This window comes from Bufo gargarizans, chromosome 1, assembly GCF_014858855.1.
Source record: "Bufo gargarizans isolate SCDJY-AF-19 chromosome 1, ASM1485885v1, whole genome shotgun sequence".
Taxonomy (NCBI): Eukaryota; Metazoa; Chordata; class Amphibia; order Anura; family Bufonidae; genus Bufo; species Bufo gargarizans.
The window spans coordinates 326,754,883-326,782,756 of NC_058080.1; the positions used below are offsets into that span (position 1 = coordinate 326,754,883).

Here is a 27,874-nt window from a genome sequence, read left to right on the forward strand (position 1 = left end):
AGGGGTTAATGCCTGCAGGCCAAGGAACACAGGGTAAAAGGATTGTTTGCAGAGCAGAGGCATGCTCTACAGAGAACAGACAACCAAGGCAGGGAACCAGGGTAACCACCAGGGGTTAATCAGGGCCACCAGGGTAAATCGGGGAACAGGAAGGGGTTAATGCTAGCAGGGGATCAGGATCAGGGAAGGAGTTTTGGGTAGGATAGGGGAACAGGGCACGGAAGGGGTTAATGGGGCAGTGCTACTTAGCCATCCAACTCTTTCCTGTGGAGCAGATCGACTGCTCGGTCTTCCCCTCCTCTGGTCTGGTGGAGAATGCAGAGTAGTGATGGGAAGTTCGGATCTTTCACATGAATCGGTTCATTTGAATCAGCTCATTCAAATGAACCGATTCATGAATCGGATCTTCGGTTCACTTCATGAGCCGGCAGAGGCAAGTGAACTGAAGATCAATGCGCATGCTCAGCTCATCGAATCTTCGGTTCACTTGCTGAGTCGGCTCTCAAGTGAACCGAAGGTCAGGAGGGACTGACTGGCTTCTGGCAAACACAGCTCTGCTGCAGTGAAGCAGACTGTGATAATTGTCTGAGAGTTTTAGTTAAAAGAATCGTGTCACCGAGTTCCTACCAGATGATGCTACACTGCTGCATGCACCCTGTACACACACAGCTCTGCTACATGCTAGATTAATGCCCCCCCTTTCCCCCGGACGGACGGACTTACAGGGAGCCGCAGAGCAGGCAGCCTGGCAGGGACTCGGTGACTCACGGTTCTTTTAACTCAAAAGAATCAAATGAGTCTCTGACTCATTCGATTCTTTTAACTAATAGACTCAGACGATTCTCTGAGTCCCTGCGACTCCCCCTGTGCTGGTAGGCAGTGCTGGCTGCCTCTGATTGGTTGGAGGCTCCTATTACACTGCCTGCTGCTGATCTGACTGAGCCGTTTCATTCACTGCCCGAGCGCAGTGCTGCTGGGGTATTTAAACCCTGCAGCGCTCGCGCCCGTTTTACCGCCCTGTACCAGCCCGCGCTCCCAGGCAGGAGTATCCTTTGATCCTCCCGCCTGTGGAGATATCGCACATCTCTGGCGCTGTAATTACAGCGCCGGAGGTGAGCGGCACACTGGGGCACGGGAACTCTGTTCCCATGTCCCTGTTAGGCATACCATCTCCAGCGCTGCCGGAGATGGTGACAAAGGGCAGAGGATCTTTTTGATCCTCTATCCTTTGTAGAGGCCGACGCTGAACATAATTGTCCAACTGTCGGTCTCCTCCACGCACCCAGCAGGCGCATATGAGCGGGATTCCGGCCATATGTGCCCATAGATTCTTGGGGCACATCTATAAGCATATATGAACGGACATTATTCACATAGGGGCACATATATATCCACAGATGTCTGGGCCACATCTATAGATACATATGTGCCCATACCCCTGAAACCCACCCCTATAACATGCCCTACATACATAGAGATGCATGCGGCCAAGGGGGCATACATACATCCTCATGTATGCAACGCATCCCACCTGGACGGGCCCAGAAAAAGGGTGTGTGTGTGTGTGTGTGTGTGTATGCTGTGGTAGCCATGTGTTGAGGGAAGTGTCATATTTAAGTATATATGCCCTGATATATATATATATATATAATCAGGGCATATATACTTAAATATGACACTTCCCTCAACACATGGCTACCACAGCATCTTGCAGCGGCATGCTATTCCATCCGGTTTGCGTTTAGTTGGACCATCATTTATTTTTTAACAGGGCAATGACCCCAAACACACCTCCAGGCTGTGTAAGGGCTATTTGACCATGAAGGAGAGTCATGCAGTGCTGCGCCAGATGACCTGGCCTCCACAGTCACCGGACCTGAACCCAATCGAGATGGTTTGGGGTGAGCTGGACCGCAGAGTGAAGGCAAAAGGGCCAACAAGTGCTAAGCATCTCTGGGAACTACTTCAAGACTGTTGGAAGACCATTTCAGGTGACTACCTCTTGAAGCTCATCAAGAGAATGCCAAGAGTGTGCAAAGCAGTAATCAAAGCAAAAGGTGGCTACTTTGAAGAACCTAGAATATGACATATTTTCTGTTGTTTCACACTTTTTTGTTATGTATATAATTGCACATGTGTTAATTCATAGTTTTGATGCCTTCAGTGTGAATCTACAATTTTCATAATCGTGAAAATAAAGAAAACTCTTTAAATGATAAGGTGTGTCCAAACTTTTGGTCTGTACTGTGTGTGTGTGTGTATATATATATATATATATATATATATATATATGTGTATGTATGTATATATTTTTTTTTTGTTACCCATTTTATCCCTTATTGACAACCAATAATATGCCTTTTTACACTGGTCAATAGCCTTAGACGGGGTTGCCATGAAAAGGCAGAAGTCCAACCTAAGTGCTGCACAGGTCTCATGGGCAGTGTAGAGGGGGGCTTGGCTCTAATGGCCTGGCAGTTTTTTTCCTGAGCTTGGCTGGTCGAAACTAGTTCCTATTTCTAGGATGTCTTCTCTGACAGCACCACAGGAAGTTGTCCTTCTAATCATCAATCTGTAGGAACAAGAACCCAAAGAGGTTAAACGATCCCTCCCACCACCACCACCCTCTAGTGTTCTTCCTGTATATCAGGATAAAGCATACATAGACTACATACCATGGACTAGAGAGGTACAGTCTTCTGGTTTCAAAACTGCAATGCTATAGGAGCCTAGAACTTTGACCTGGTTAATATGACTCCTCCAGAGATTCATATTTAGGCTACATTCACACATCAGTATTTTTCTATATCCCGAATTTCGGTCCGTTTTTTGCGGATCTGTTGTTCCTGAAAATGTTTCCGTATGTCATCCATTTTTTGCGGATCCGCAAAAAACGGAAACATGTATAAATTTCAATAAGCAAATAAAGTTGTTTGGATTTCTTTGAAAAAAAAATTGAAAAAAAAAGTTTGTTTGCAGGATTTAATTTCCAGGAACGGAGTCCGCATAAAACGGATGACATACGTAATGACATACGAATGTCTTCCGTTTTTTGCGGATCCATTGATTTTGTATTGTACCAGGATCCGTTTTTTGCGGAAAAGAATAGGACATCTTTTATATTTTTTCGGACATGCGGAACGGAACAACGGAAACGGACAGCACACATTGTGCTGTCCAATTTTTTTTCAGGACCCATTGAAAATGAATGGGTCCAGATCTGTTCCGCAAAAAATGGAACAGATCAGGAAAGAAAAAACGGACGTGTGAATGGACCCTAGGGGTCATGTAAGTGGGGTCCACAGTTCATGCTCAAAGGTCACCATCTGATTTTTCTTCTGACTTTTTGTGCGTCAGGTTGTTTCCCTTTCTTTATTTTAAAATGAGAGAACTTCTTGCAGAGGTTAATGAGAAGAAATGTGCTACATGCTCCAAGCGACTTATAACAAACGATACAGATGAACGAATCGAAGCAGATAAAGTGGAATTCGATCAGAATTTCAGGAAAAATTCGATTTACACCGAAGCCAAATTTCCTCACGCTTCTTGGTAACGAATTGCATTTTTTCCTAAAATGGCTGCTGCACATGTGAGGACATGGAGAAAGTAACTATGGGAAGGCGGGATCACCCATAATGCTATGCATGCAGCAAATCATCAGCCAGCCAGCCCTGTGATGTCACACCCCTTTAACCTCCTCACGACCGCCGTACGCAGGATTGCGTCTTCTCGGCGGTCGTGCTGCTCTGGGTGGACGCGCCGGTGCGTCCTCTCGCGAGACGCGAGATTTCCGGGTATTCATTCAAAGAAGAAGTTCGTCATCAACCTGCCGGCCACGATCATTGGCTGGCAGGTTGATGATTTTCAAAAAATCCAATCAGCAGCCATTTAAACCCACATATTAGTAAATATGATGGGGTTATATGGCTGCTGTGCTCCTCTGCTCCTTCTTTTGGTCGGTTGGTTCCAGGAGAGGAGCAGAGGAGCACATCATCACTGTGAGTACCCACTACAGTACACTTAGCCCCCAGATCACCTCCCAGCACCCAATTAACCCTTTGATCACCCCTTCTTGCCCCTGTCAATCACTAGTGAAAAGGAAAAAAGTCATCAGTGCAAACTGTCACTTTTTTTTTCACTGGTATTGACCGTTAGGTTTCAGTATAGTTTAGGCCCCTTGGTTAGGTAGTTTAGGGATCAGTTAGCGCCCAGCCCACCGCACCGCAGTCCCTTATTCGCTGATTAGCGTATCGCTAATCAGCATTTGTACTTTTATAGTATCTGAAAGTGATCAAAACTGATCACGGTCAGATCTATAATAGTACTAGTGTCACTTTAGTTCGCCCTCCACCCAAAACGCAGTGTTTGCCCGATCAGGCCTGATCGGTCGCCCACACGTGCGTTCGCCCACGCCCGCCCCACCGCAGTGACAAAAATTATCATTTTTTTTGATCACTGCACATTCACTTTACACGCACTGCGGCGATAAAAAAAATCAGTTTTGATATTTTTTATCAACCGCAGCGGCCTCCGGTACTTTGCTAGCCTCCCCTTTGTAAGACAGGCTTGCTTTTTTTTTTCTTGGGTAGTCTCAGGGAATACCCCTAAATTTAGTTGCCCACATGTCTAACAGGGGGTATTCTTCTGAAGAGGCCTACAGGCTTCTGACCCAGTCGGATGAGGAGTGGGAACCCTCATCTGATGAATCCAGCGGGTCAGAATACGAACCTGTAGAAAGCAGTGGCTCTCTGACCCAAAGTTCGGACGAGGAGGTTGAGGTCCCTGATAGCAGCAGGCTTACCCGGCCCCGTGTCGCTAGACCGCAGGTTGCGCAGGATCCGCTTCAAGAGCAGCAGAGTGGGGCTGGTGCTGTCGGATTACGTGGTGAGGCATACACCAGCAGCCCAGCCCTTCCTGGACCTAGTACCAGCACTGCCGTACAACCTGGTGAAGTAGCGAGCACCAGAAGGGCAGTTGAAGCTGGTACGGTGGCACGTGCAGTAGTGACCCCGTCGCAGCCACCGCAAAGACGTGCCCGTAGAGCCCCTAGAATCCCAGAGGTGCTGGCAAACCCTGATTGGCAGTCCCCAACTTCAGCCGTACCTGTAGTTTTCCCTTTCACTGCCCAGTCTGGAGTTCGGGTTGAGACAGCTCAGATCGGTTCGGCCCTGGGATTTTTTGAGCTGTTCTTGACTGCGGAGCTTTTAGACTTAGTTGTGGCCGAAACAAACAGAGATGCCACACAATTTATAACCGCTAACCCGGGAAGCTCTTATGCCCAGTCTTTCCGGTGGAAACCAGTCCAAGTTTCCGAAATTAAAACTTTTCTGGGCCTCCTCCTCAACATGGGCCTGACAAAAAAGCATGAATTGCGGTCATATTGGTCCACGAACCCAATTCATCACATGCCCATGTTCTCTGCTGCTATGTCCAGGACACGATTTGAGACCATCCTGCGTTTCCTGCACTTTAGTGATAACAGCACCTCCCGTCCCAGAGGCCACCCTGCTTTTGACCGGCTCCACAAAATTCGGCCCCTCATAGACCATTTCAACCTGAAATTTGCAGATATTTATACCCCAGAGCAAAACATCTGCATAGATGAGTCCCTAATACATTTTACCGGGCGCCTTGGCTTCAAACAATACATCCCAAGCAAGCGCGCCCGGTATGGGGTCAAATTGTATAAGCTCTGTGAAAGGGCCACAGGCTATACCCACAAATTTCGGATCTATGAGGGAAAAGATCAGACCCTGGAGCCGGTCAGTTGCCCTGACTACCTGGGGAGCAGTGGGAAGACAGTTTGGGACTTGGTGTCACCCTTATTCGGCAAGGGGTAACATCTTTATGTGGACAATTTTTACACAAGTGTGGCCCTCTTTAGGCATTTGTTTCTAGAACGGATTGGCGCCTGTGGTACCGCGCAAACTAGTTGCGCGGGCTTCCCCCAACGGCTCGTTACCACCCGTCTTGCAAGGGGGCAGAGGGCCGCACTGTGTAACGAAGAACTGCTCGCGGTGAAATGGAGAGACAAGCGTGACGTTTACATGCTCTCCTTCATTCACGCAGACACGACAATCCAAATTGAGCGAGCAACCCGTGTCATTGAAAAGCCCCTCTCAGTCCACGACTATAACCTCCACATGGGAGGGGTGGACTTCAATGACCAGATGTTGGCTCCGTATTTAGTGTCCCGCAGAACCAGATGCTGGTATAAGAAGGTGTCTGTATATTTAATTCAATTGGCTCTGTACAATAGTTTTGTTCTCTACAGTAAGGCTGGGAGAACTGGATCCTTCCTCAAATTTCAGGAAGAGATCATCGCGAACCTCCTGTACCCAGGAGGTTCCGTGGCCCCATCCACCAGTGTAGTTAGCCGTCTACACGAGCGACATTTCCCCAGTGTCGTTCCTGGTACCTCAAACCGACCGCCACCCCGAAAAAAATGTTGTGTCTGTAGCAGGAGTGGAATAAGGCGTGACACCCGCTATTTCTGTCCTGACTGTCCTGACCACCCTGCCCTATGCTTTGGAGAGTGTTTCCGGAAGTACCACTCACAGGTACACTATTAGCATAGGGATCATCTCACCAGGATAGGCACACAGGGCTATTAGGGCCCATTCACTCACAGCTGCTGCAAACGTCTCCTTTCACATGGGACAAAGTGCATAACGCACTTCGCCACATCTTTGGGCGATTTGCGCTTTGCACATTGACCCATGGGGAAGGAGAGGTTTGTTCTATAAAGGTAAAAAAAAAAAAAAAAACACCAGTAAGCAAACACGTTAATGTTTAGTTCAAAAAGTTAAAGTTACATGTTCTGTTCCAAAGTTAATAAAATTATTGCGTTGTGGTCTTTTTACCTTCCAGGTGGACCAACCGATCTACTAGCTGCAGCACCGATGTGCATTCTGACAGAAGCATTGCGCTGCTGTCAGATTACACGCAAGTCGGTGTATGCGGCGCTGCAAGACGGGATTTTCTCCTCTGCAGTGACAGATACGTTTGCCGAGGCATACGAGCTGAGGAGGAGGCGGCGTTCCTATGCTTTGGCAAACACTTTGTATATATATATAAAAAATAAAAATCCCGGCAATGATTTATTCATCCACATCGATTGATGCGAATGGAGAAATCTGGTTTGCCAGGGCATACGAGCTAAGTGGGTATGGATGTAGGGCGGAGCTCCTATGTCCTGGCAGACGCCTTTCCCCTCCATTTTTTTTTTTTTTTTGGGCAGAGATTTTTTTCATCCACATTGATCGATGCGAATGAAGAAATCTGTGCCGTTCATTTTTTTTCTTTCAGCCCAGAGGCTGAACGGAAAAAAAAATCTCATTACCTGTATGCTCAATATAAGGAGAATAGCAGAAACCCCTAATGCTGGCCATACATGTAATGATTGCGGAGACCCTCAAATGCCAGGGCAGTACAAACACCCCACAACTGACCCCATTTTGGAAAGAAGACACCCCAAGGTATTTGCTGAGGGGCATATTGAGTCCATAAAAGATTTAAATTTTTGTCCTAAGTTAGCGGAAAGTGAGACTTTGTGAGAAAAAACTAAAAAAAATCAATTTCCGCTAACTTATGCGAAAAAAAAAATTCTATGAACTTGCCAGGCCCCTCATTGGATACCTTGGGGTATCTTCTTTCCAAAGTGGGGTCACATGTGGGTATTTATACTGCCCTGGCTTTTTAGGGGCCCTAAAGCGTGAGAAGAAGTCTGGGATCCAAATGTCTAAAAATGCCCTCCTAAAAGGAATTTGGGCACCTTTGCGCATCTAGGCTGCAAAAAAGTGTGACACATCTGGTATCGCCGTACTCAGAAGAAGTTGGGGAATGTGTTTTGGGGTGTCATTTTACATATACCCATGCTGGGTGAGAGACATATCTTGGTCAAATGCCAACTTTGTATAAAAAAAATGGGAAAAGTTGTCTTTTGCCAAGATATTTCTCTCACCCAGCATGGGTATATGTAAAATGACACCCCAAAACACATTCCCCAACTTCTCCTGAGTACGGCGATACCAGATGTGTGACACTTTTTTGATGCCAAGTTGGGCAAAGGGGCACATATTCCAAAGTGCACCTTTCGGATTTCACCGGTTATTTTTTCCAGATTTTGATCGCAAAGTACTTCTTACACATATGGGCCCCTAAATTGCCAGGGCAGTATAACTACGCCACAAGTGACCCCATTTTGGAAAGAAGACACCCCAAGGTATTCCGTGAGGGGCATGGCGAGTTCCTAGAATTTTAAATTTTTTGTCGCAAGTTAGCGGAATATGAGACTTTGTAAGGAAAAAAGAGAAAAAAAAATATCATCATTTTCCGCTAACTTGTGACAAAAAAATAAAAAATTCTAGGAACTCGCCATGCCCCTCACGGAATACCTTGGGGTGTCTTCTTTCCAAAATGGGGTCACTTGTGGCGTAGTTATACTGCCCTGGCAATTTAGGGGCCCAAATGTGTGAGAAGTACCTTGCAATCAAAATGTGTAAAAAAAAATGCCCTGCAAAACCCGAAAGGTGCACTTTGGAATATGTGCCCCTTTGACCACCTTGGCAGCAAAAAAGTGTGACACATCTGGTATCGCCGTACTCAGGAGAAGTTGGGGAATGTGTTTTGGGGTGTCATTTTACATATACCCATGCTGGGTGAGATAAATATCTTGGTCAAATGCCAACTTTGTATAAAAAAATGGGAAAAGTTGTCTTTTGCCAAGATATTTCTCTCACCCAGCATGGGTATATGTAAAATGACACCCCAAAACACATTCCCCAACTTCTCCTGAGTACGGCGATACCAGATGTGTGACACTTTTTTGATGCCAAGGTGGGCAAAGGGGCACATATTCCAAAGTGCACCTTTCGGATTTCACCGGTCATTTTTTACATATTTTGATTGCAAAGTTCTTCTCACACATTAGGGCCCCTAAATTGCCTGGGCAGTATAACTACCCCAGAAGTGACCCCATTTTGGAAAGAAGACACCCCAAGGTATTCTGTGAGGGGCATGGTGAGTTCCTAGAATTTTTTATTTTTTGTCGCAAGTTAGTGGAATATGAGACTTTGTAAGAAAAAAATAAAAATCATCATCATTTTCTGCTAACTTGTGACAAAAAATAAAAAGTTCTATGAACTCCCTATGACACCTTAGGGTGTCTACTTTCCAAAATGGGGTCATTTGTGGGGTTTTTCTACTGTCTGTGCATTGTAGAACCTCAGGAATCATGACATTTGCTCAGAAAATCAGAGCTGTTTCAAAAAGCGGAAATTCACATTTTTGTACCATAGTTTGTAAACGCTATAACTTTTACCCAAACCATTTTTTTTTTTTGCCCAAACATTTTTTTTATTATCAAAGACATGTAGAACAATAAATTTGGCGAAAAATTTATATATGGATGTCGTTTTTTTTTGCAAAATTTTACAGCTGAAATTGAAAAATGTCATTTTTTTGCAAAAAAATCGTTACATTTTGATTAATAGCAAAAAAAGTTAAAATGTCAGCAGCAATAAAATACCACCAAATGAAAGCTCCATTAGTGAGAAGAAAAGGAGGTAAAATTCATTTGGGTGGTAAGTTGCATGACCGAGCGATAAACGGTGCAAGGAGTGTAGTGCCGAAGTGTAAAAAGTGCTCTGGTCATGAAGGGGGTTTCAGCTAGCGGGGCTGAAGTGGTTAAATAGCCTCAGCCATCTTGGATTCTGCCATTTACCAGTGTACTTAGTTCATGGAGAGACGTCCGCAGGCGCTAGGGACAGTGTAAGGAAAAATTTCATTGTGCTAAAACAAAAAAACTATTTACAAGTGCAGGGAAAGTATAGGGAGGAATCATTCCACAACATTTATGTTGAACAGGGTTCAGTAGGGGAGGTTACAGCCTGGGGATCCATATTGCCATTATACAGCTCTATAATTCCAGCAAATCGTTCTTATTAGGGTGCAAGTGCTGTTTGATACAGGCATTAACAGAGTTTATTATAAGGAAATATTTATACGTCTTCTTTGACCTTGTGCAGTGCAGTTATATGTTCTAAAGCATTTTTTGGCTTGTATTAGTGGGGAAAAAAGGGCTTATTAGCTGTTGTGTGGTAAAGTGCTAAAATTGCAGCCCTTTTTGTTGTGTATTAGTGGCAAAAGTAAAATATCTTTCCCGATCAGCGGTGCAGTTATCTGTTGTAAAGCCTTTTGTGGGGTGTATTAGTGGAAAATATATATATTTGCCGCTCAGCATTGCACTTGTATGTTGAAAAGCCTTGTGTGTAGTGGAAAAAAATTAGGGCCTAATTGCAGTTCAGCGGTGCAGTTATATATATTCTAAAGCCCTTTTTGCCCTGTATTAGTGGGGAAAAAAGAAAAAATATATATGCTATTCAGCATTGCACTTATGTTAAAAAGCCTTAAAAAAATAGGGCCTATTTTCTGTTCAGGGGTGCAGTTATATGTGGTAAAGCCATTTTTTGCAGTATGGGCGGAATTACATAGTGGGAAAATATTTTATGTGAAACAGGTTTTTTGGGGAGAATTGATAGGTGATTGTAGACCTCCTTTTGCTGTATGGACCGAATTAATTCGTCGTGGGTCCTCCATTAAACATAATGAAGACGCTAAAGACAACACACCAGCAGACTTTGCTTTAACCATCTATTCACAATTAAATCAAGCAGCTTCAGTAAGTTGAAAATATTCATGTGTTTATCTGCTCCGTCTGCATTCGATCTCTACAGCACACAAGACATGACAGGAGAGTCTCTGCTTTGGAGTCCAAGTCCAGTTTCTTAAGATCAGGAGTTCCATCAGAGTTGTGCATAACATTCTTGCTTCCTGTGCAAAGCCATAACAAAAGTACTCCGTAGGCATACACATCTACACATCAGAGGAAGCTGAAGCTGGTTGCCCCAATTTTAATTCAGGAGCAGTAAACAGCGGGAAGCAAATAGAGGTGGATGAACTCCACTGCTCTGTATCTCTTGTGAAGTCAATGTCTCCAGCTATGCCCCTCTCATCACTCTCACGCTGTTCTGCACCTGGTTTGCCTGGAAGAACAGAGTCATGCAGGGAAGGAACTGTTCTGTGTCCTTCAGGAAGAAATTGAATCCTGGCTTTCTCTGCGACAACTCAAAATCGGAACCATGGTGACCGACAACGGGAAGAACATGGTGTCGGTGCTGCGTCAAGGAGGGCTGAGCCTTGCGCTCTGCATGGGACACGTGTTCAATCTGGTTGTCAAGTGGTTCTACCTATCTGCAAAACATCCTAAAAATGGCCAGCAAACTTTGCATGCACTTCAGCCACTCGTAACCCGCAAAGCACACCCTCCTTGAGCTGCAGCGGCAGAACGGCATCCCACAACATAGGCTGATATGCAATGTTTCCACCCATTGGAATTCCACCCTCCATATGTTGGACCAACTATACGGACAGAGAAAGGCAATCAACAATTTATTGATGATAAATCAATATGTTACTTTGCGATCCTGATACTGCCGCCACCTCCACACTGTCACTTTGCCACTCTGTGGTCTCCTCATGCTGTTCCCACCCTCCCCACTTCATGACTGGGCCACTATTTAGCCTTTTTGGCTTGGCTGACATAATCATTTATTTGACCCTTCTTCTGATCTGTCAGAAGTAAAGAAAAATGAGACTCACAACGGATCCTCTCTATGTAGCAGCTATAAGGCATGTATGGTCCTATCAGAATTGACTTATGATTTGGTAGCCAAAAGCAAAAGTGGGTACAAAACACAGAAGACATGCAAATATTCAGCTTCACGTGTCATCTCTGTTTTGGATCCACTCCTGTTTTTTGGAAGAAGAGGAAGAGATTTATCAGTCTACTTCTGTGGAAGAGGAAAGGAAATATTACATCTCCTCAAAAGATATTGAGTCGCTACTGTCAACGATTAGAGAAAACAAGGATGTTTATGTACCTCAACCCAGGTGTATTCCAGACAAGATGATTGGGGTCCTTGGAGCAAAAAGTAAGAAGATTGAAGAAGATGAAGAAGATGAATTCTAACCTAAGGGAGCAGATTTTAGGACAGTGGGAAGAAAACAACAATCACCTTTAAGAATTTGTCCCAGCCTAAAAGACCCCATAGACAAGAAAGCTGATATTCTTCTTAGGCTACTTCCACACTTTTCAGTTTTTTCTTTTCCTATGGGCTCTATACCGGAAAAGAACTGATCAGGCATATCCCCATGCATTCTGAATGTGTTAATCCGTTCAGGATGCATCAGGATGTCTTAAGTTCAGTCCCTTTGACTGATCAGGCAAAAGAGAAAACCGTAGTATGCTACGGTTTTATCTCCGGCAAGAAAAAACTGAAGAATTGTCCGAATTGCATTTTTCCCGATAGGAGTGTATTAGTTCAAAATACCGGAATGCGCAGACCTTTAAAAATGAGGGGGGAAAAAATACTGGATCCGTTATGCCTGATGACACTGGAAAAACGGATCCGGTATTGCAGAGCATTTTTCTGACCAAGTTCCTGATCAGTCTGAAAAATGCCTGATCAGTCAGAAAAAATGACATGCGTTTGCAGACAGTTTGCCTGATCAGGCAGTCAGTTCAGGCAACGGAACTGCCTGCCTGAATCAAACAACGCAAGTGTGAAAGTACCCTAAGATGAGCATGGGAATCATGTAGCTGCAACATTGATGGCCAGGTCAATGTTTTTGTGGCTAAAATAACTAGTATCACACCTTAGAATGTAAACATTATGAGAAGAAATTATTTTATGGATTTTACACATTGTCGCTACTGGGGGCACCAAGAAAGGGGGGAGAGAAGCATTATATTTATCTGGCACTACAGAGGGGTTATTATATACTAGCTCTACAGGGTGAACATAATACAGCCAGGTCCATAAATATTGGGACATCGACACAATTCTAACATTTTTGGCTCTATACACCACCACAATGGATTTGAAATGAAACTAACAAGATGTGCTTTAACTGCAGACTGTCAGCTTTAATTTGAGGGTATTTACATCCAAATCAGGTGAACGGTGTAGGAATTACAACAGTTTGCATATGTGCCTCCCACTTGTTAAGGGACCAAAAGTAATGGGACATAATAATAATCCTAACTCAAACTTTCACTTTTTTTAATACTTAGTTGCAAATTCTCTGCAGTCAATTATAGCCTGAAGTCTGGAACGCATAGACATCACCAGATGCTAGGTTTCATCCCTGGTGATGCTCTGCCAGACCTGTACTGCAACTGTCTTCAGTTCCTGCTTGTTCTTGGGGCATTTTCCCTTCAGTTTTGTCTTCAGCAAGTGAAATGCATGCTCACTCAGATTCAGGTCAGGTGAATGACTTGGCCATTGCATAACATTCCACTTCTTTCCCTTCCACTTCTTTGGGTTGCTTTTGCAGTATGCTTTGGGTCATTGTCTCTCTAACTCTAATCTGGCCTTCCTGTTTTTGAGGCTCACCGATGGTTTACATCTTGTGGTGAACCCTCTGTATTCACTCTGGTGAAGTCTTCTCTTGATTGTTGACTTTGACACACATACACCTACCTCCTGGAGAGTGTTCTTGATCTGGCCAACTGCTGTGAAGGGTGTTTTCTTCACCAGGGAAAGAATTCTTCGGTCATCCACCACAGTTGTTTTCTGTGGTCTTCCGGGTCTTTTGGCGTTGCTGAGCTCACTAGTGCGTTCCTTCTTTTTAAGAATGTTCCAAACAGTTGTTTTGGGCAGGCCTAATGTTTTTGCTATCTCTCTGATAGGTTTGTTTTTATTATTTATTGTCAGCCTAATGATGGCTTGCTTCACTGATGGTGACAACTCTCAAGATGCGATCCAAAGAGCTGACAGCAACAGATTCCAAATGCAAATAGCACACTTGAAATTAACTCTGGACCTTTTATCTGCTCTTTGTAATTGGGATAATGACGAAATAACACACACCTGGCCATGGAACAGCTGAGAAGCCAATTGTCCCATTACTTTTGGTCCCATAATAAGTGGGAGGCACATATGCAAACTGTTGCAATTCCTACACCATTCCCCTGATTGGGATGTAAATACCCTCAAATTAAAGCTGACAGTTTGCAGTTTTCATTTTAAATCCATTGTGGTGGTGTATAGAGCCAAACATGTTAGAATTGTGTCGATTGTCCCAATATTTATGGACCTGACTGTATGTAATGGCACTAAAGAAGGGGCACAGATGAGTGTTATATATTTGCACTACAGGGGGCAATATATATACTGGTACTACAGAGAGGGAGGCAGAGGAGCATTATATACTGGCACTACAGGGGGTAATTATATACATCATATATTGGCACTATAAAGGGCATTGTAATACAGGGGGACACTATGGGAGAATTATAATATTCTTCTGAACAACATTTGTTCCTACCGATTCCCAAACAGGTGATGATTAGAGAAACAATTTCAACCTTTCAAAAAAACTGATGCTCACTGAGAGGTTAGGAGCATTTTAGGTTTAATGACCTCTTGCATCAACATAGTTTCTTCAGAAATTAGTTCTGGTTAGCTGGAAGCAGGACAATCGATCCCTAAATCAAAAGATTATTCTGCTCATAGTAATAAAACGGTCGCGCAATCCTACAGCAAGAGGTTCCCTGGAATCTGAACCCCCTACATCATGGATGTCAAACTCATGGCCCTCCAGATGTTGCAAAACTACAACTCCCATCATTCCCTGATAGCTGTAGTATGCCCAGGCATGATGGGAGTTGTAGTTTTGCAACAGCTGGAGGGCCACGAGTTTGACATCCCTGCCCTACATCCTGCTATCCACAGATGCCAGCTTATGGGGGTGGGGAGTTCAGGCCCAGGACCAATATCATTAGGAACTTTGGCCTCAGGAATTTGGAGAGAGATACTCAAATTTCTAAGAACTTTGAGTATTGGAGACCCTGAAACTAAAGAAGCACTTTGTGAGGTATTCATATGAGGATTCCTACTGATAATGTGACATAAAAAAATCAGGGAGGCATGAGGTCTCCCTTTGTAATGTACCCCTAGAAGGTAGTACCTACTTCTGGTAGTACCCCCTGCTTAAAATTATACATTGTTAGAATTTATTTAGTGGTTCTGTGACTTTTAAAAAATGCACTCTGCCTGTGGCCTTTATACTTCTCTATGGTTGCAGATATCCTTGTTGTCTTTTATTCCTGGTTTACAGTATGGGAACATTGTCCCACGGAAGATAAGTAATGTTTCTCTTTTCTCCAATAGTGCAATGTAAACTTTGACACTGGGGAACCAGAAGATGAACTGACTACAGAAGCCATAGAGTTTTGCCAGAAACTTGGCAGTAAAGCTACTAAAGTGTCTGACATAGTAGGATGCAAAGACAAGCTGGTGTATGCTGCTATTCAGGAAAGTGTAAATGCAGTAAATGAGAAGTCCACATCAAATGCACAAAAAGTCCAGAAGTGGCTGCTTCTGGATAAGGATTTTTCTATTGCTGGAGGAGAACTAGGTGAGTATCAAGAAGCTACATCCTTACTCCAGGAGATGCTTAAGCTAGTTTCACACTAGCACAAAAGTGTTCTTGCAGACTGGTCCAGTAGATGAAAAGCCCGCCAGAATTCCCTGTATCTGGCATAGCCAAATACTACATTTCCCTGCCAGAGCCCATTGATGACAATAGGACCCAGTGGGGACCCAGTCTGTTTCCATGATTAGTGTCAGGATTCAGCCTCACAAAAACATTTTGCTGTACTTGCTATACAGCAGCACTTACCTGTCATATCCAGGGCCTCCAGGTGACGTCTCCTCTCTGTCATCATCTTCTCTGTAGATCTTCTCCACTCGGTCTGGACAACTTCTCTCAGCTGCCTTGTCTCTGCAGAGTGTGACACACAGACATCTTATCTTCCTCACATTCTATCATTATCCCCCAACTGGAGTCCTCACAGTGTTATCCTGCTGCTTGCTGTGCCCCCCTCCCTCCAGGGGTGTAGCTATAGAGGGTGCAGAGATAGCAGTCGCTACCGGGCCCAGGAGCATGAAGGGGCCCAAAGACACTTGTGCCGCATAAGAAGACACACAAAGCACTGAGGGAAGGGGGGCCCAAGATGAACTCTTGCACCGGAGCCCATGAGCCTTTAGTTACGCCCCGCCCCCACCCCCCCAATACCCCCAAATACTATCCTGAAGAAACATTACTGCCCCCCATAGTAATAGTGCTCCTCATAGTCCCACCAATAGTAATTCCCTTCTAGAATGCCCTCATTAGTAACACTGCCCCAAACGTGATAATGCTCCTCAACAATGCCCCCCATTATTAGAAGAGCCCTCCCATATTAATAATACCCTCACAGAGTCCCTAGTAAAAATAAGGCCCCCTATTGTTCCCCTCAGTAGTAATAAGGCCCCCATAGTGCGCTTAGTAGAAATAAGACGGATCTATAAGACCCTCCTATAGAGCCCCCAGTAGTAATAAGATGCCTATAATGTCCCCTGGATCTGCAGTGCCCCCTGCAGTTATAATCCTCCCTCCACCATACAGTCCCATGTAAATAACATCACCTCCTCCCCAGCCACCTCCAACGCACAATCCCATGTAAACATCACCCCCTAAGGCTACTTTCACACTTGCGTGCGGATCTGTCCTGTACTTGTACAGGACAGATCCGCACCGATAATACAAACTAATGCATCCGTTCAGGACCGATTCGTTTGTATTAGATTTGAATTTCTAAGTCCCAATACGGATCCGTCCTGACTTACATTGAAAGTCAATGGGGGGACGGATCCGTTTACAATTGCACCATTTTGTGTCAATGCAATGGGATCCGTCCCCATTTACTTACATTGTAAGTCAGGACGGATCCGTTTGGCTCTGCAAGGCCATGCGGACACAAAAACGCTGCGTGCAGCATTTTGGGGTCCGTCTCCAAAACGGAACGGGGGGCTGTACGGAGCCGAACGAATGCATTCTGAATGGATCCGCATCCATTCAGAATGCATTGGGGTTAAACTGATGCATTTGGGGCTGCTTGTGAGAGCCTTGAAACTGATCTCACAAGCGGATCCCCAAACGCAAGTGTGAACGTAGCCTAAACCCATGTACATCAACATTATTCCCCCCCCCCCACCATTAACTTTCAACATACAGTCCCATGTCAATAACATCCCTCCCTTCAGCCCTAACATACATCCCAGTTAAATAACTACAACTCCCAGTATTGCTCTGCCAATCCCTTCACTTACCTCTCCAGTCCTGCATTAGGCTCCTCCTCTTCACTCTGGTCCAATCCTGCACTGGTCACATGATGGTGACATCATCCAGGTCATCCTATCACAGCCTGTTTTGCTGATCACATGACCTGTGATGTCACCACAGGTCCTTCGCCTCTTCCCAGTGTATTAGATTAAATTGTATTGCCGTTCTGTGTACGGCAATACAGTTGTATCTAGCAGACAGGCAGGACATTCGGGGCAGGGGACAAAACATCCGGGGCTCAGGCCCCGAATGTTTTAACCTAGCAATGCCCACTAGTGAATGGGAGTCGGGAAACGGAGCTCCCATGGGCCCCCAGGAGCAACTGGGCCCGGGGCAGCTGCCCCTTTTGCCCTGCGGCAAAGACGGCCCTGCTGCCGGGTCCCATTTTAGTCAATAGGTCCTGTGGTGCTTTGCCAGTTTTCGGGCCTACGCCAGATGTGATTAACCCCGGCAAACTATTTCTCGGAACAGCCTGCTGGAACGTTTTAGTGCTGGTGTGAAACCAGCCTTAGCTCTTGAGACCATTATATAGTGCTCGTTTGGAGTTGCTTCAAATATTAGGAAACCGAATTCTAGGTATTCACTTGTATAAACTCCGAACTGTTTTGCAAGCAAAGGTGGTCATAGAGTGCATAGTCACAACTAGCTCTGTGTAGAACAGTAAAAGAATACAGGCTGTGGCAGCACCCACCATTATATTTGGGCTTACTGGAATAGTCCATTAAGTAATTGTAATATTAGGAAAGTGGCTCCAAATCAAAACTTCACTGCAATGGTTGTTTTACATGGACAATCTGGATAATTATCTGGGATTTGCATTTGTAGAAACTCTTCTTTCCAATAACTGGCCTGTGTAAAAGATCCCGTCAATCACCCCATGAATGTGCATTTGCTCGTTCATCAGGTGATCATGTCTTTTGGCCAGCAACAAGTGTCATAGTTTCTGTGCAGCAGATCGGTCTGTGTAAATTCTATTTAGAGGAAATGATGCACAAAATTGCAGCTCTCATCTCCCTGAAGATGAAGCAGTTATCAGTAATCAGTCCTTGTAACAGGACCTTAATACCTACGGATGTAGGAGGGTTAACACACATGCTTTGAGACATGTTGGCTAAACTAAATGTAACTAAATGAGTTAAAGGGAACCTGTCACCGGGATTTTGTGTATAGAGCTGAGGACATGGGTTGCTAGATGGCCGCTAGCCCATCCGCAATACCCAGTCCCCATAGCTCTGTGTGCTTTTATTGTGTAAAAAACCAGATTTGATACATATGCAAATAAACCCGAGATGAGTCCTGTCCCTGACTCATCTCACCTACAGGACTCATCTCAGGTTCATTTGCATATGTATCACATCAGTTTTTTTTACACAATAAAAGCACACAGAGCTATGGGGACTGGCTATTGCGGATGTGCTAGCGGCCATCTAGCAACCCATGTCTTCAGCTCTATACACAAAATCCCGGTGACAGGTTCCCTTTAAGCAATTGCTTTTGGGTTAAGAGTGTGTGCTACCCCTGCTACATCTGTAGTTCATACTTTTTGGCTCACAGTCAGATCAAGTATAATGGAAAGATTGTATTATTCCAATCCAGCATTTGGTTACAAATATATTTTTTATTTTGCTCATATCAAAATATCAGAATACAGTGTTCATAATAAAATGTTTATCCTGCTAATGAAGAATAATCACTGGATTGGAATGAGGACAATTTTGACATTGCCTACTGTGGGCCAATAGTCTGTCTGTGTGCTGGTGGATATTTTTGGGCTTATCTTACTGCAATGAGCCGTTTCCTTTATACCCATTTTTATAATACAAAGATTCACACCTGCTCTATGTTGTTGGACCCACACTTTTGGCTCACAATCATTGACCAAACATGTAAGTGTGGACTAGGCCTACAGTTTTAAAATGGTTGTATACATTGCTGCTATTGCAACATAATGAATAACCTATTTTTTCCTTTACTTTATTAAGGCCCCACCATGAAACTGAAGAGACCAGTAGTTTCCAAAATGTACAAAGACCAAATCGATAACTTTTATCTGGATGCTGTGACGCCTACTGATGCTGTCATCCCATCAAAGTAGTGCTATTTCTGTGTAGCTATATATATTTTTTTTCACCACACATTGGATTCTTCAGGAATGCTTTTAAGAAAACCTTTTTCTGTATAGAAACATTTCATGCTGTGTTCATTATGGTCAGGGTCAAATCCACTTTAACTTGTCATGGTCTATTCAGTGAGGGGCTAAAAGCTTCTGGAAGAAAACAATCTATTTTAAATAAGTGCCTCCTGAGTGCTGCTGAAAATCTCCCTAGTTCTAATTAGTCTAATGGTGATTTTGTTAACATTTTACCCCCATACGTGATATGACCTCTCAGGGTTTAGGTAGATAAGCTGATAAAATGCTATAGATTGTCAGCTTGTTATAATAACTAGAAGACTTGTGGATATGAAGGAAAGTAAGCCAAAAGTAGTGTTCAGCTGACTATTAACACAAAGTTTAGATTTTTGCACACCAAAAAACAGAGTGGGTTTTTTACTATCCTAAGGTTGATGTGTAAACAAGTAATTTATTTCACTTTTTCATGGTTTTATAACTTTATTTTGACTGTAGAATAAAATGATTTCTGAATCTTTAAAATGTTAAAATGTCCATATACATGTACCTGTTAAATATTTGCTCTGTGTTCTGTGCTATCACTTAAATAACTGCTACCTGTTGCTTTAAAATTGCTTTGGGGGTTGGATATCCCTTTACATTTTTAGATATGGGCCCAACATTGCTCATCCTAAAGAAACAATGCCACTTACCTATTCATTGGGCTCTATTTACTCTGCTTTCTGTGGACTGGAAGTGTGGTGAATGGCGCACATGATGATGGGACATCACACTTCTGGTATACAGAAGATCGAAGCAGCAGGGTTAGGACCTTTTAGCACTGGAATCGAGCGCTGGGGAATTGGCAAGTGGCTTTGTTTCTTTAGGCTGAGCACTTTCACGTCCATAACTTATATTGTTGTGAGGGAACCCATTTAAGATCTTGGTAAATTCATACTCGTACTTACACTGTTGTGCAGAGGATCTTGATCGTACCTGAAATAAAACCAGGTGGAAGGGAAGATTTGCTGTCATATCTTCAGTGCAACACTTCCCATGTCCGTCACTCTGCAACTTTTGTAGAACTTGCTTAATAGTTTATATGTGGATTTGTCATTGTTTGATTCATAGTCTGTACCCTATATGCTTTAGCAAACCACTAGTGTAACAGGCTTCCTAATTTGCTAGAAAGATCCTTAGAGGGGGATGCCATTCCAGATATTTATTTATTGTAAACTGATGCACTAGTCACACAGTATGAAGCTCTGTGACCAGCTTTGGACAGGTATGCAATAATAGTCTTTGATGTTTGGAACTTTAATTGTACTTTATTGAATAAACATCTGTAGCCTCTTGTCTGCCACTGAAACAGCTGTCAATTCTTTGTGATGGGGAAATTTTTAAAGGGCTAGGATGAAATAAAAAAATCCCTCACCAGTCAATTTCAGTGCTGTTCCAAGTGTTCCTTTATCAGTGGCATAACTATAGGAGTTGCAACAGTCGCAATTGAAACTGGGCCCCTCTTGTCAGTGGAGCACTCCCAATTGCCATACACAGTCTGGTTTGAGTGCTGCGTGGGCCTGGAGAAGATCAGCAAGCGGACACTGAAGGAAAGAACACCAGACCTGAAGAGTAGCGGCAGAGCTGGAGAAGGAAGTTTATTAATTTTAAGTGTGATCTGATATGGGGTCTGACTCTGATCTGAGGACTGAGATGGGGTTCTGAGGGATCTAATGTGGGGGTCTGATCTGAGATGGGGGGGGTCTGACATGGAGGTCTAATCTGAGGGGTCTAACATGGAGGTCTGTTGGGGTCTCATCTGAGGTTTGAAAAGGGGGTCTGAGGATCTGATCTGAGGATCTAATATGGCGGTCTGACATGGAGGTCTAAAGGGGGTCTGATATCAGGGGTTTAACCTGGAGGTCTGATGGGGTCTCATCTGAGGTTTGAAAAGGGGGTCTTGGACCCTTGGACAGGAAACGAGAATTATGATTGCTTAAAGGCGGGAACAGCATTCACATCCCGAGTTCTGTTTCATGGCGAGGGATATAGGATCATTATTATGGAAATCTGTGGGGGCCCAGTCAGTATTGAAATTTAAGCTTGGGTTATGCCAGCCAGCCTGTCTCCTTTTAAGAGCGGTTGGGCGATTTTATTTTCCCAGTTGCATGCGGATGTCTGCGAGCCATGCTTGTCTGCCCATCTACCTCATAGACAGTTTGTTTATCCCTGAACAGGAAGTCTACTGATGAGGACTTCCGGTCCATGGGGCAGAGAAAAGAAAGAGGTCAGCAATATGGGATTTAAGTGGCAGAAACTTAGGGACACTTGCTCTGGCACAGCCAGTTTTTAAACCCAGAGGAGATGGCTGAAGAGGAACTTTAGCATTGGCTACCTTTTCTGCTCCTGGAGTCTGCGATCCCATGCTGTAGCCTGCTCAGCATGCCAAAAACACAGACACCACCACTGAGACTTCAATACCCTGGAGAGCTTTAGGGTTTTTACTTAGGTTTCTGAGGAGTCATCTTTCTGTACTAAACTCCTATGTCAAGCTTGCATTGGGAAATTGGTAGAGGATGAGTTCCCTTCACTGATTTAGTAGGTGATTAAAATGGAGATTAAATAATCTGTCAGTGGCTTGCTTAAAGGGGTTGTCTCACTTCAGTAACTGGCATTTATCATGTAGGAAAAGTTAATACAAGCTACTTACTAATATATTGTTATCGATTATTGTTTCCTTTGCTGGCTGGATTCATTTTTCCATCACATTATACACTGTTTGTTTCCATGGTTACAGACCACCCTGCAATCTATCAGTCGTGGTCGTGCTTGCACAATATAGGAAAAAAACTAAAGCTTATATGCGCTCCCATAGTCCCGGCCACCAGACAGGCTGGCGCTTTTTACTATAGTGTGCAAGCATGACCACCACTGATGGATTGCAGGGAGGTCTGTAACCATGGAAACGAGCAGTGTATAGTGTGATGGAAGAATGAATCCAGCCAGCAAAGGAAGCAATATGGACAATGCCAATACATTAGTAACTGGTTTGTATTAACTTTCTCTACATGATAAAAGCCACTTACTGAAGAGAGGAGAGAGTTCTGGTCAGGCAGCACAAAATCACTGGTGGAGAAGGTCTTAAAGATGTATATACGCTACCCTTAAATAAAGAAGAATTGATCTTTAAGACCTTCTCCACCAGTGATTTTGCGCCTGAGCAGAACTCTCTCCTCTACAAGTATCCTTTGGGGGATTGGGCATCTGATCCCAAAGAAACTTCTTCTGCGGCTCCAGTCCTGGATAAAGGGTCTAAATCAGGTATGTCCAAACTGCGGCCCTCCAGCTGTTCCAAAACTACAACTCCCAGCATGCCTGGATAGCTTACAGATATTAGGGCATGCTGGGAGTTCTAGTTTTGCAACAGCTGGAGGGCTGCAGTTTGGACATGCCTGGTCTAAATTATACAAGCCTACAATAGTGTTGTGCCTATCAGTAGCACAACCCTAAAAAGCGAGCACCTTTGTCTTTTAATTATCTTATATTTGTGTTGGACGTACTCTCCTATTGTGCGCCCACCCCTCTTTTTGTCTTCATTCCTTTCATGTCCAAGCGGAATCTAGATACGCCCGTTTTTGAAGACTCACTGAAGTGAGACAACCTCTTTAAACAGCATCAAAGTAGTTCAGTGGGTGTATCCAGTCTCCCTACTAGTGAGTGACCCATTGTCTGGCTTGAAGGCTGATGGAGGGTTACAGCCTGCTGAGGAGCATTCCTCAGAAGATCAGTTGGCAGGGAAGTTGCTTTTTCAAGTGGGAATATTAATGCATTTGTGAAGGCAATGAGATCTACTATGGACTGAAAGTGTGAAAGAACAACAGTCTGTGCAGGATAAAATGTTTGAGGGGTTGAAGATAAGAAAGAAGAGATTTTTCTCTATTCATAAAAATGTTCAGTCAGTTATTTCTAGGAAATGGAAAAAGCATGATGGGATTTTTTTTTTTTTATCTCAGTGGCAGTTCAAGTGTAACTGCCATTTATTTATTTTTTCTTCTAATGTGTAGAGACAATGATAGAGAATATTTTTCTAATACACTTTATTTAGAGAATGTGTACATTTATATGAGAAAACTTGCCCTAAAATGTTCCTTAGCAGTGTACTCTGAGCATTGCTAAGGCATAGGCTACACAGTACAGAGCAGTGCTCAGGAAGTAGCTAATTTATAGTATATACTGCCCTGCATCTCCCGGTGGCTGGTTAGTTACTTAGCCTCCAGGGATACAGAAGATTTACTGTCAGTACTGGCCATGTTGATCAGTGTCAATGTAGCAGGAGGGCAGAGCAAATATATGTGCATATTATATACAGTACAGACCAAAAGTTTAGACACACCTTCTCATTCAAAGAGTTTTCTTTATTTTCATGACTATGAAAATTGTAGATTCACACTGAAGGCATTAAAACTATGAATTAACACATGTGGAATTATATACATAACAAAAAAGTGTGAAACAACTGAAAATATGTCATATTCTAGGTTCTTCAAAGTATCCACCTTTTGCTTTGATTACTGCTTTGCACACTCTTGGCATTCACTTGATGCGCTTCAAGAGGTAGTCACCTGAAATGGTCTTCCAACAGTCTTGAAGGAGTTCCCAGAGATGCTTAGCACTTGTTGGCCCTTTTGCCTTCACTCTGCGGTCCATCTCACCCCAAACCATCTCGATTGGGTTCAGGTCCGGTGACTGGGGAGGCCAGGTCATCTGGCACAGCACCCCATCACTCTCCTTCATGGTCAAATAGCCCTTACACAGCCTGGAGGTGTGTTTGGGGTCATTGTCCTGTTGAAAAATAAATGATGGTCCAACTAAACGCAAATCGGATGGAATAGCATACCGCTGCAAGATGCTGTGGTAGCCATGCTGGTTCAGTATGCCTTCAATTTTGAATAAATCCCCAACAGTGTCACCAGCAAAGCACCCCCACACCATAACACCTCCTCCTCCATGCTTCACGGTGGGAACCAGGCATGTAGAGTCCATCCGTTCACCTTTTCTGCGCCGCACAGAGACGCGGTGGTTGGAACCAAAGATCTCAAATTTGGGCTCATCAGACCAAAGCACAGATTTCCACTGGTCTAATGTCCATTCCTTGTGTTCTTTAGCCCAAACAAGACTCTTGTTGCCTGTCCTTAGCAGTGGTTTCCTAGCAGATATTCTACCATGAAGGCCTGATTCACACAGTCTCCTCTTAACAGTTGTTCTACAGATGTGTCTGCTGCTAGAACTGTGTGTGGCATTGACCTGGTCTCTAATCTGAGCTGCTGTTAACCTGCGATTTCTGAGGCTGGTGACTCGGATGAACTTATCCTCCACAGCAGAGGTGACTCTTGGTCTTCCTTTCCTGGGGCGGTCCGCATGTGAGCCAGTTTCTTTGCAGCGCTTGATGGTTTTTGTGACTGCACTTGGGGACACTTTCAAAGTTTTCCCAATTTTTCTGACTTGCTGACCTTCATTTCTTAAAGCAATGATGGCCACTCGTTTTTCTTTACTTAGAATTTGCATTATGGCAAGAAAAAAGCAGCTAACAGTCTATTCAGTAGGACAATCAGCTGTGTATCCACCTGACTTCTCCACAATGCAACTGATGGTCCCAACCCCATTTATAAGGCAATAAATCCCACTTAATAAACCTGACAGGGCACACCTGTGAAGTGAACACCATTTCAGGTGACTACCTCTTGAAGCTCATCAAGAGAATGCCAAGAGTGTGCAAAGCAGTAATCAAAACAAAAGGTGGCTACTTTGAAGAACCTAGATTATGACATATTTTCAGTTGTTTCACACTTTATTGTTATGTATATAATTCCACATGTGTTAATTCATAGTTTTGATGCCTTCAGTGTGAATCTACAATTTTAATAGTCATGAAAATAAAGAAAACTCTTTGAATGAGAAGGTGTGTCCAAACTTTTGGTCGGTACTGTATGTTGATTTATAGAAATATATAGGAGCCAGCAGGAAGGGCAAAAGAACTAACCCCCGCCATTGTCACAGTGAGCACTGCTCTGTACTTTGTAGATGGACATGCCTTAGCAATGCTAGAGAGTGCTGCTAAGGGACATTTCAGGGCACTTTTTCTCATATAAATGTACAAGTTCTCTAAATAAAGTTCATTAGAAAAATGTTCCCTATCACTGTCCCTAAACAAAAAATAAGGGACAAGAGAACCGTTAAGTCTACTTGAGAAAGAAATGGGAAGCCTCAGCTGCAGCATCAAACCTGCTATTGCTGCTACCCTAGTGGTTAGATTTCCAAAACTCTGGATCGACCACTTATAAGCAGTACCACTAGAGAACAGCTTTTGTCCTCCATTTTTATTCTTTGTATGGTGGATTTTCTGTCTGATGCCTCTGCTGACTTTCTGTTTAGCTGCCATGGCTGCTGTTCTCTGCACATAGGGTCCACTGGCTTAAGAGTTGAAACGAGGATGCTGGATCTAAAGCAAGACTGCCACAGGTGTTTTTTGTTTGGGTCATTTATTGTTTTACTGGAAAAGGCATCACATAAGAAGTGCTTCCCGTTCCTTTTCAACCCTGAGTCTAGGAGGTCCTTTTGTCCCAAAAATGAGAGAATGTTTCCAAATTCTAAAGCCACCAAAAACTTTCCCAGCAATGAAGCCTGGATTTCTGTGGTTACGGGGAACATTGTAGCGGACTTTTTTGGGGCCAGAGTCCCAGAGTAGGAGATTTCTACTCTGCTCCTTGTAAAATATCCAAATTGCATGTTCCATATAATTATAACAGTGACATTTTTGAATCCGTCTTGTGTGAAATAATTGAAGTGGTTAATAGCCATAAATTGTGCTAATTGTACTTAAAGTTTTTGTAGTATATGATAGTAGGCAGACATTTAACCATTATTTTTATTTTTGTTACAGAATGCAAGGAAAGTGGAACAGATGAACAAGCAATATTTTCAGGGACAGCCATACAAAATCATATGCTTAATTGAATGTCTCCCCATTTAGATACATTTTTGGGTATTATACATGTTATCGGTCAGTTTGATAACTGGTATATAAGAGGTGTGCCCCCAGGCTTTATGGTAAATAAAAAATACCTCACTGGACGCACCCAGGGAAGGGTTTTATTGAATACATTTGGTTTCTGTCTTTTTATTTATTTTTTTCGCTCTCTTTCTGGTGACGGGGGTCTCTTCCTGTCACCAGATGGAGATACCAGCTAGAGATGCTAAAGAATTTGAACTCAAAATACAACTGGAAAATCCTGCAGTGACAGTTTTTAGTGCTCCATGTGAGGATTCCAACACAAGTCCAAGCGACAACTGAGTAAGACTGCACGCACATGACCGTGGTGTGTTTTGCGGTCCGCAAATCGCGGATGACGTCCGTGCGCGTGGAACGGCGCGGACAGCCTTCTATATAAATGCCTATTCTTGTCTGCAAAGCGCGGACAAGAATAGGACATGTTATATTTTTATTTATTTTTTTGCGGGGCCACGGAATGGAGTAACGGATGCGGACAGCACAGTGAGTGCTATCCGTATCTTTTGAAGCCCCATTGAAGTGAATGGGTCCGCATCCGAGCTGCCAAAACAACAGCCGTGTGCATGAAACCTAAGAGCTCTAGGATAACAACAGTGAACAGTGCCAGAAATTGGTGCATAAGGGCTGTATTACACCAACCAATCTGACCAATTTCTTCCCAATCAGACCTATAGTTGGTGTGTATAACAAAATGTGACAAACTGCCATTTGCCACTGGGCATTGTAGAAAACTTATGGCTAGGCTCCTGCCCTACGACTATGGCCCCAGGACATATTACCCTTCAAGAACCGTGTAACAGAACTATGCCGCATGTCTGGACTGTTAATAGGACCAAATGCGGTCAGCGGTGTATACTAAAGATTCTGTGGAACTAAAATCGGATGCGCAAATACACGAACACCGCTGACCCATACCTTCTTCCATACTGAACTTTCAGATCCAGAGACTATGGAACTGTTTTGGGCAGGAAATTGTGCTTGCGGTCGGTCATAAAGAACTTCCACTTAACTTTTGATCCACTGGAGGGATGTGTGTGATTTTTGAAAGTGTTTATGTTTGATGTATGCGGAGTTTAACCACTTAAGGACCACAGGTTTATACCCCCCTAGTGACCAGGCCCTTTTTTACAAATCGGCACTCCACAACTTTAGCGGTTTATTGCTCGGTCATGCAACTTACCACCCAAATGAATTTTACCTCCTTTTCTTCTCACTAATAGAGCTTTCATTTGGTGGTATTTCATTGCCGCTGACATTTTTACTTTTTTTGTTATTAATCGAAATTTAACGATTTTTTTGCAAATAAATGACATTTTTCACTTTCAGCTGTAAAATTTTGCAAAAAAAACGACATCCATATATACATTTTTCGCCAAATTTATTGTTCTACATGTCTTTGATAAAAAAAAAATGTTTGGGCAAAAAAAAAATGGTTTGGGTAAAAGTTATAGCATTTACAAACT

The 27,874-nt window shown here is 43.5% G+C and overlaps 1 protein-coding gene across 3 annotated transcripts in view; it reads left to right on the forward strand.

Annotated features, from left to right (window-relative positions):
* Positions 1 to 26,499, forward strand: part of ACSBG2 (acyl-CoA synthetase bubblegum family member 2) — a 162,333-nt gene extending 135,834 nt beyond the window's left edge. For all 3 annotated transcript variants that reach the window (XM_044306010.1, XM_044306018.1, XM_044306027.1), the window contains 3 exons: positions 15,237 to 15,483; positions 19,215 to 19,323; positions 26,283 to 26,499. In XM_044306010.1, the coding sequence (XP_044161945.1) occupies positions 15,237 to 15,483; positions 19,215 to 19,323; positions 26,283 to 26,307 (381 nt within the window). In that variant the 3' untranslated portion in view covers positions 26,308 to 26,499. The remainder of the gene's footprint in view (positions 1 to 15,236; positions 15,484 to 19,214; positions 19,324 to 26,282) is intronic.
* The last annotated feature ends 1,375 nt before the right edge of the window (positions 26,500 to 27,874 follow it).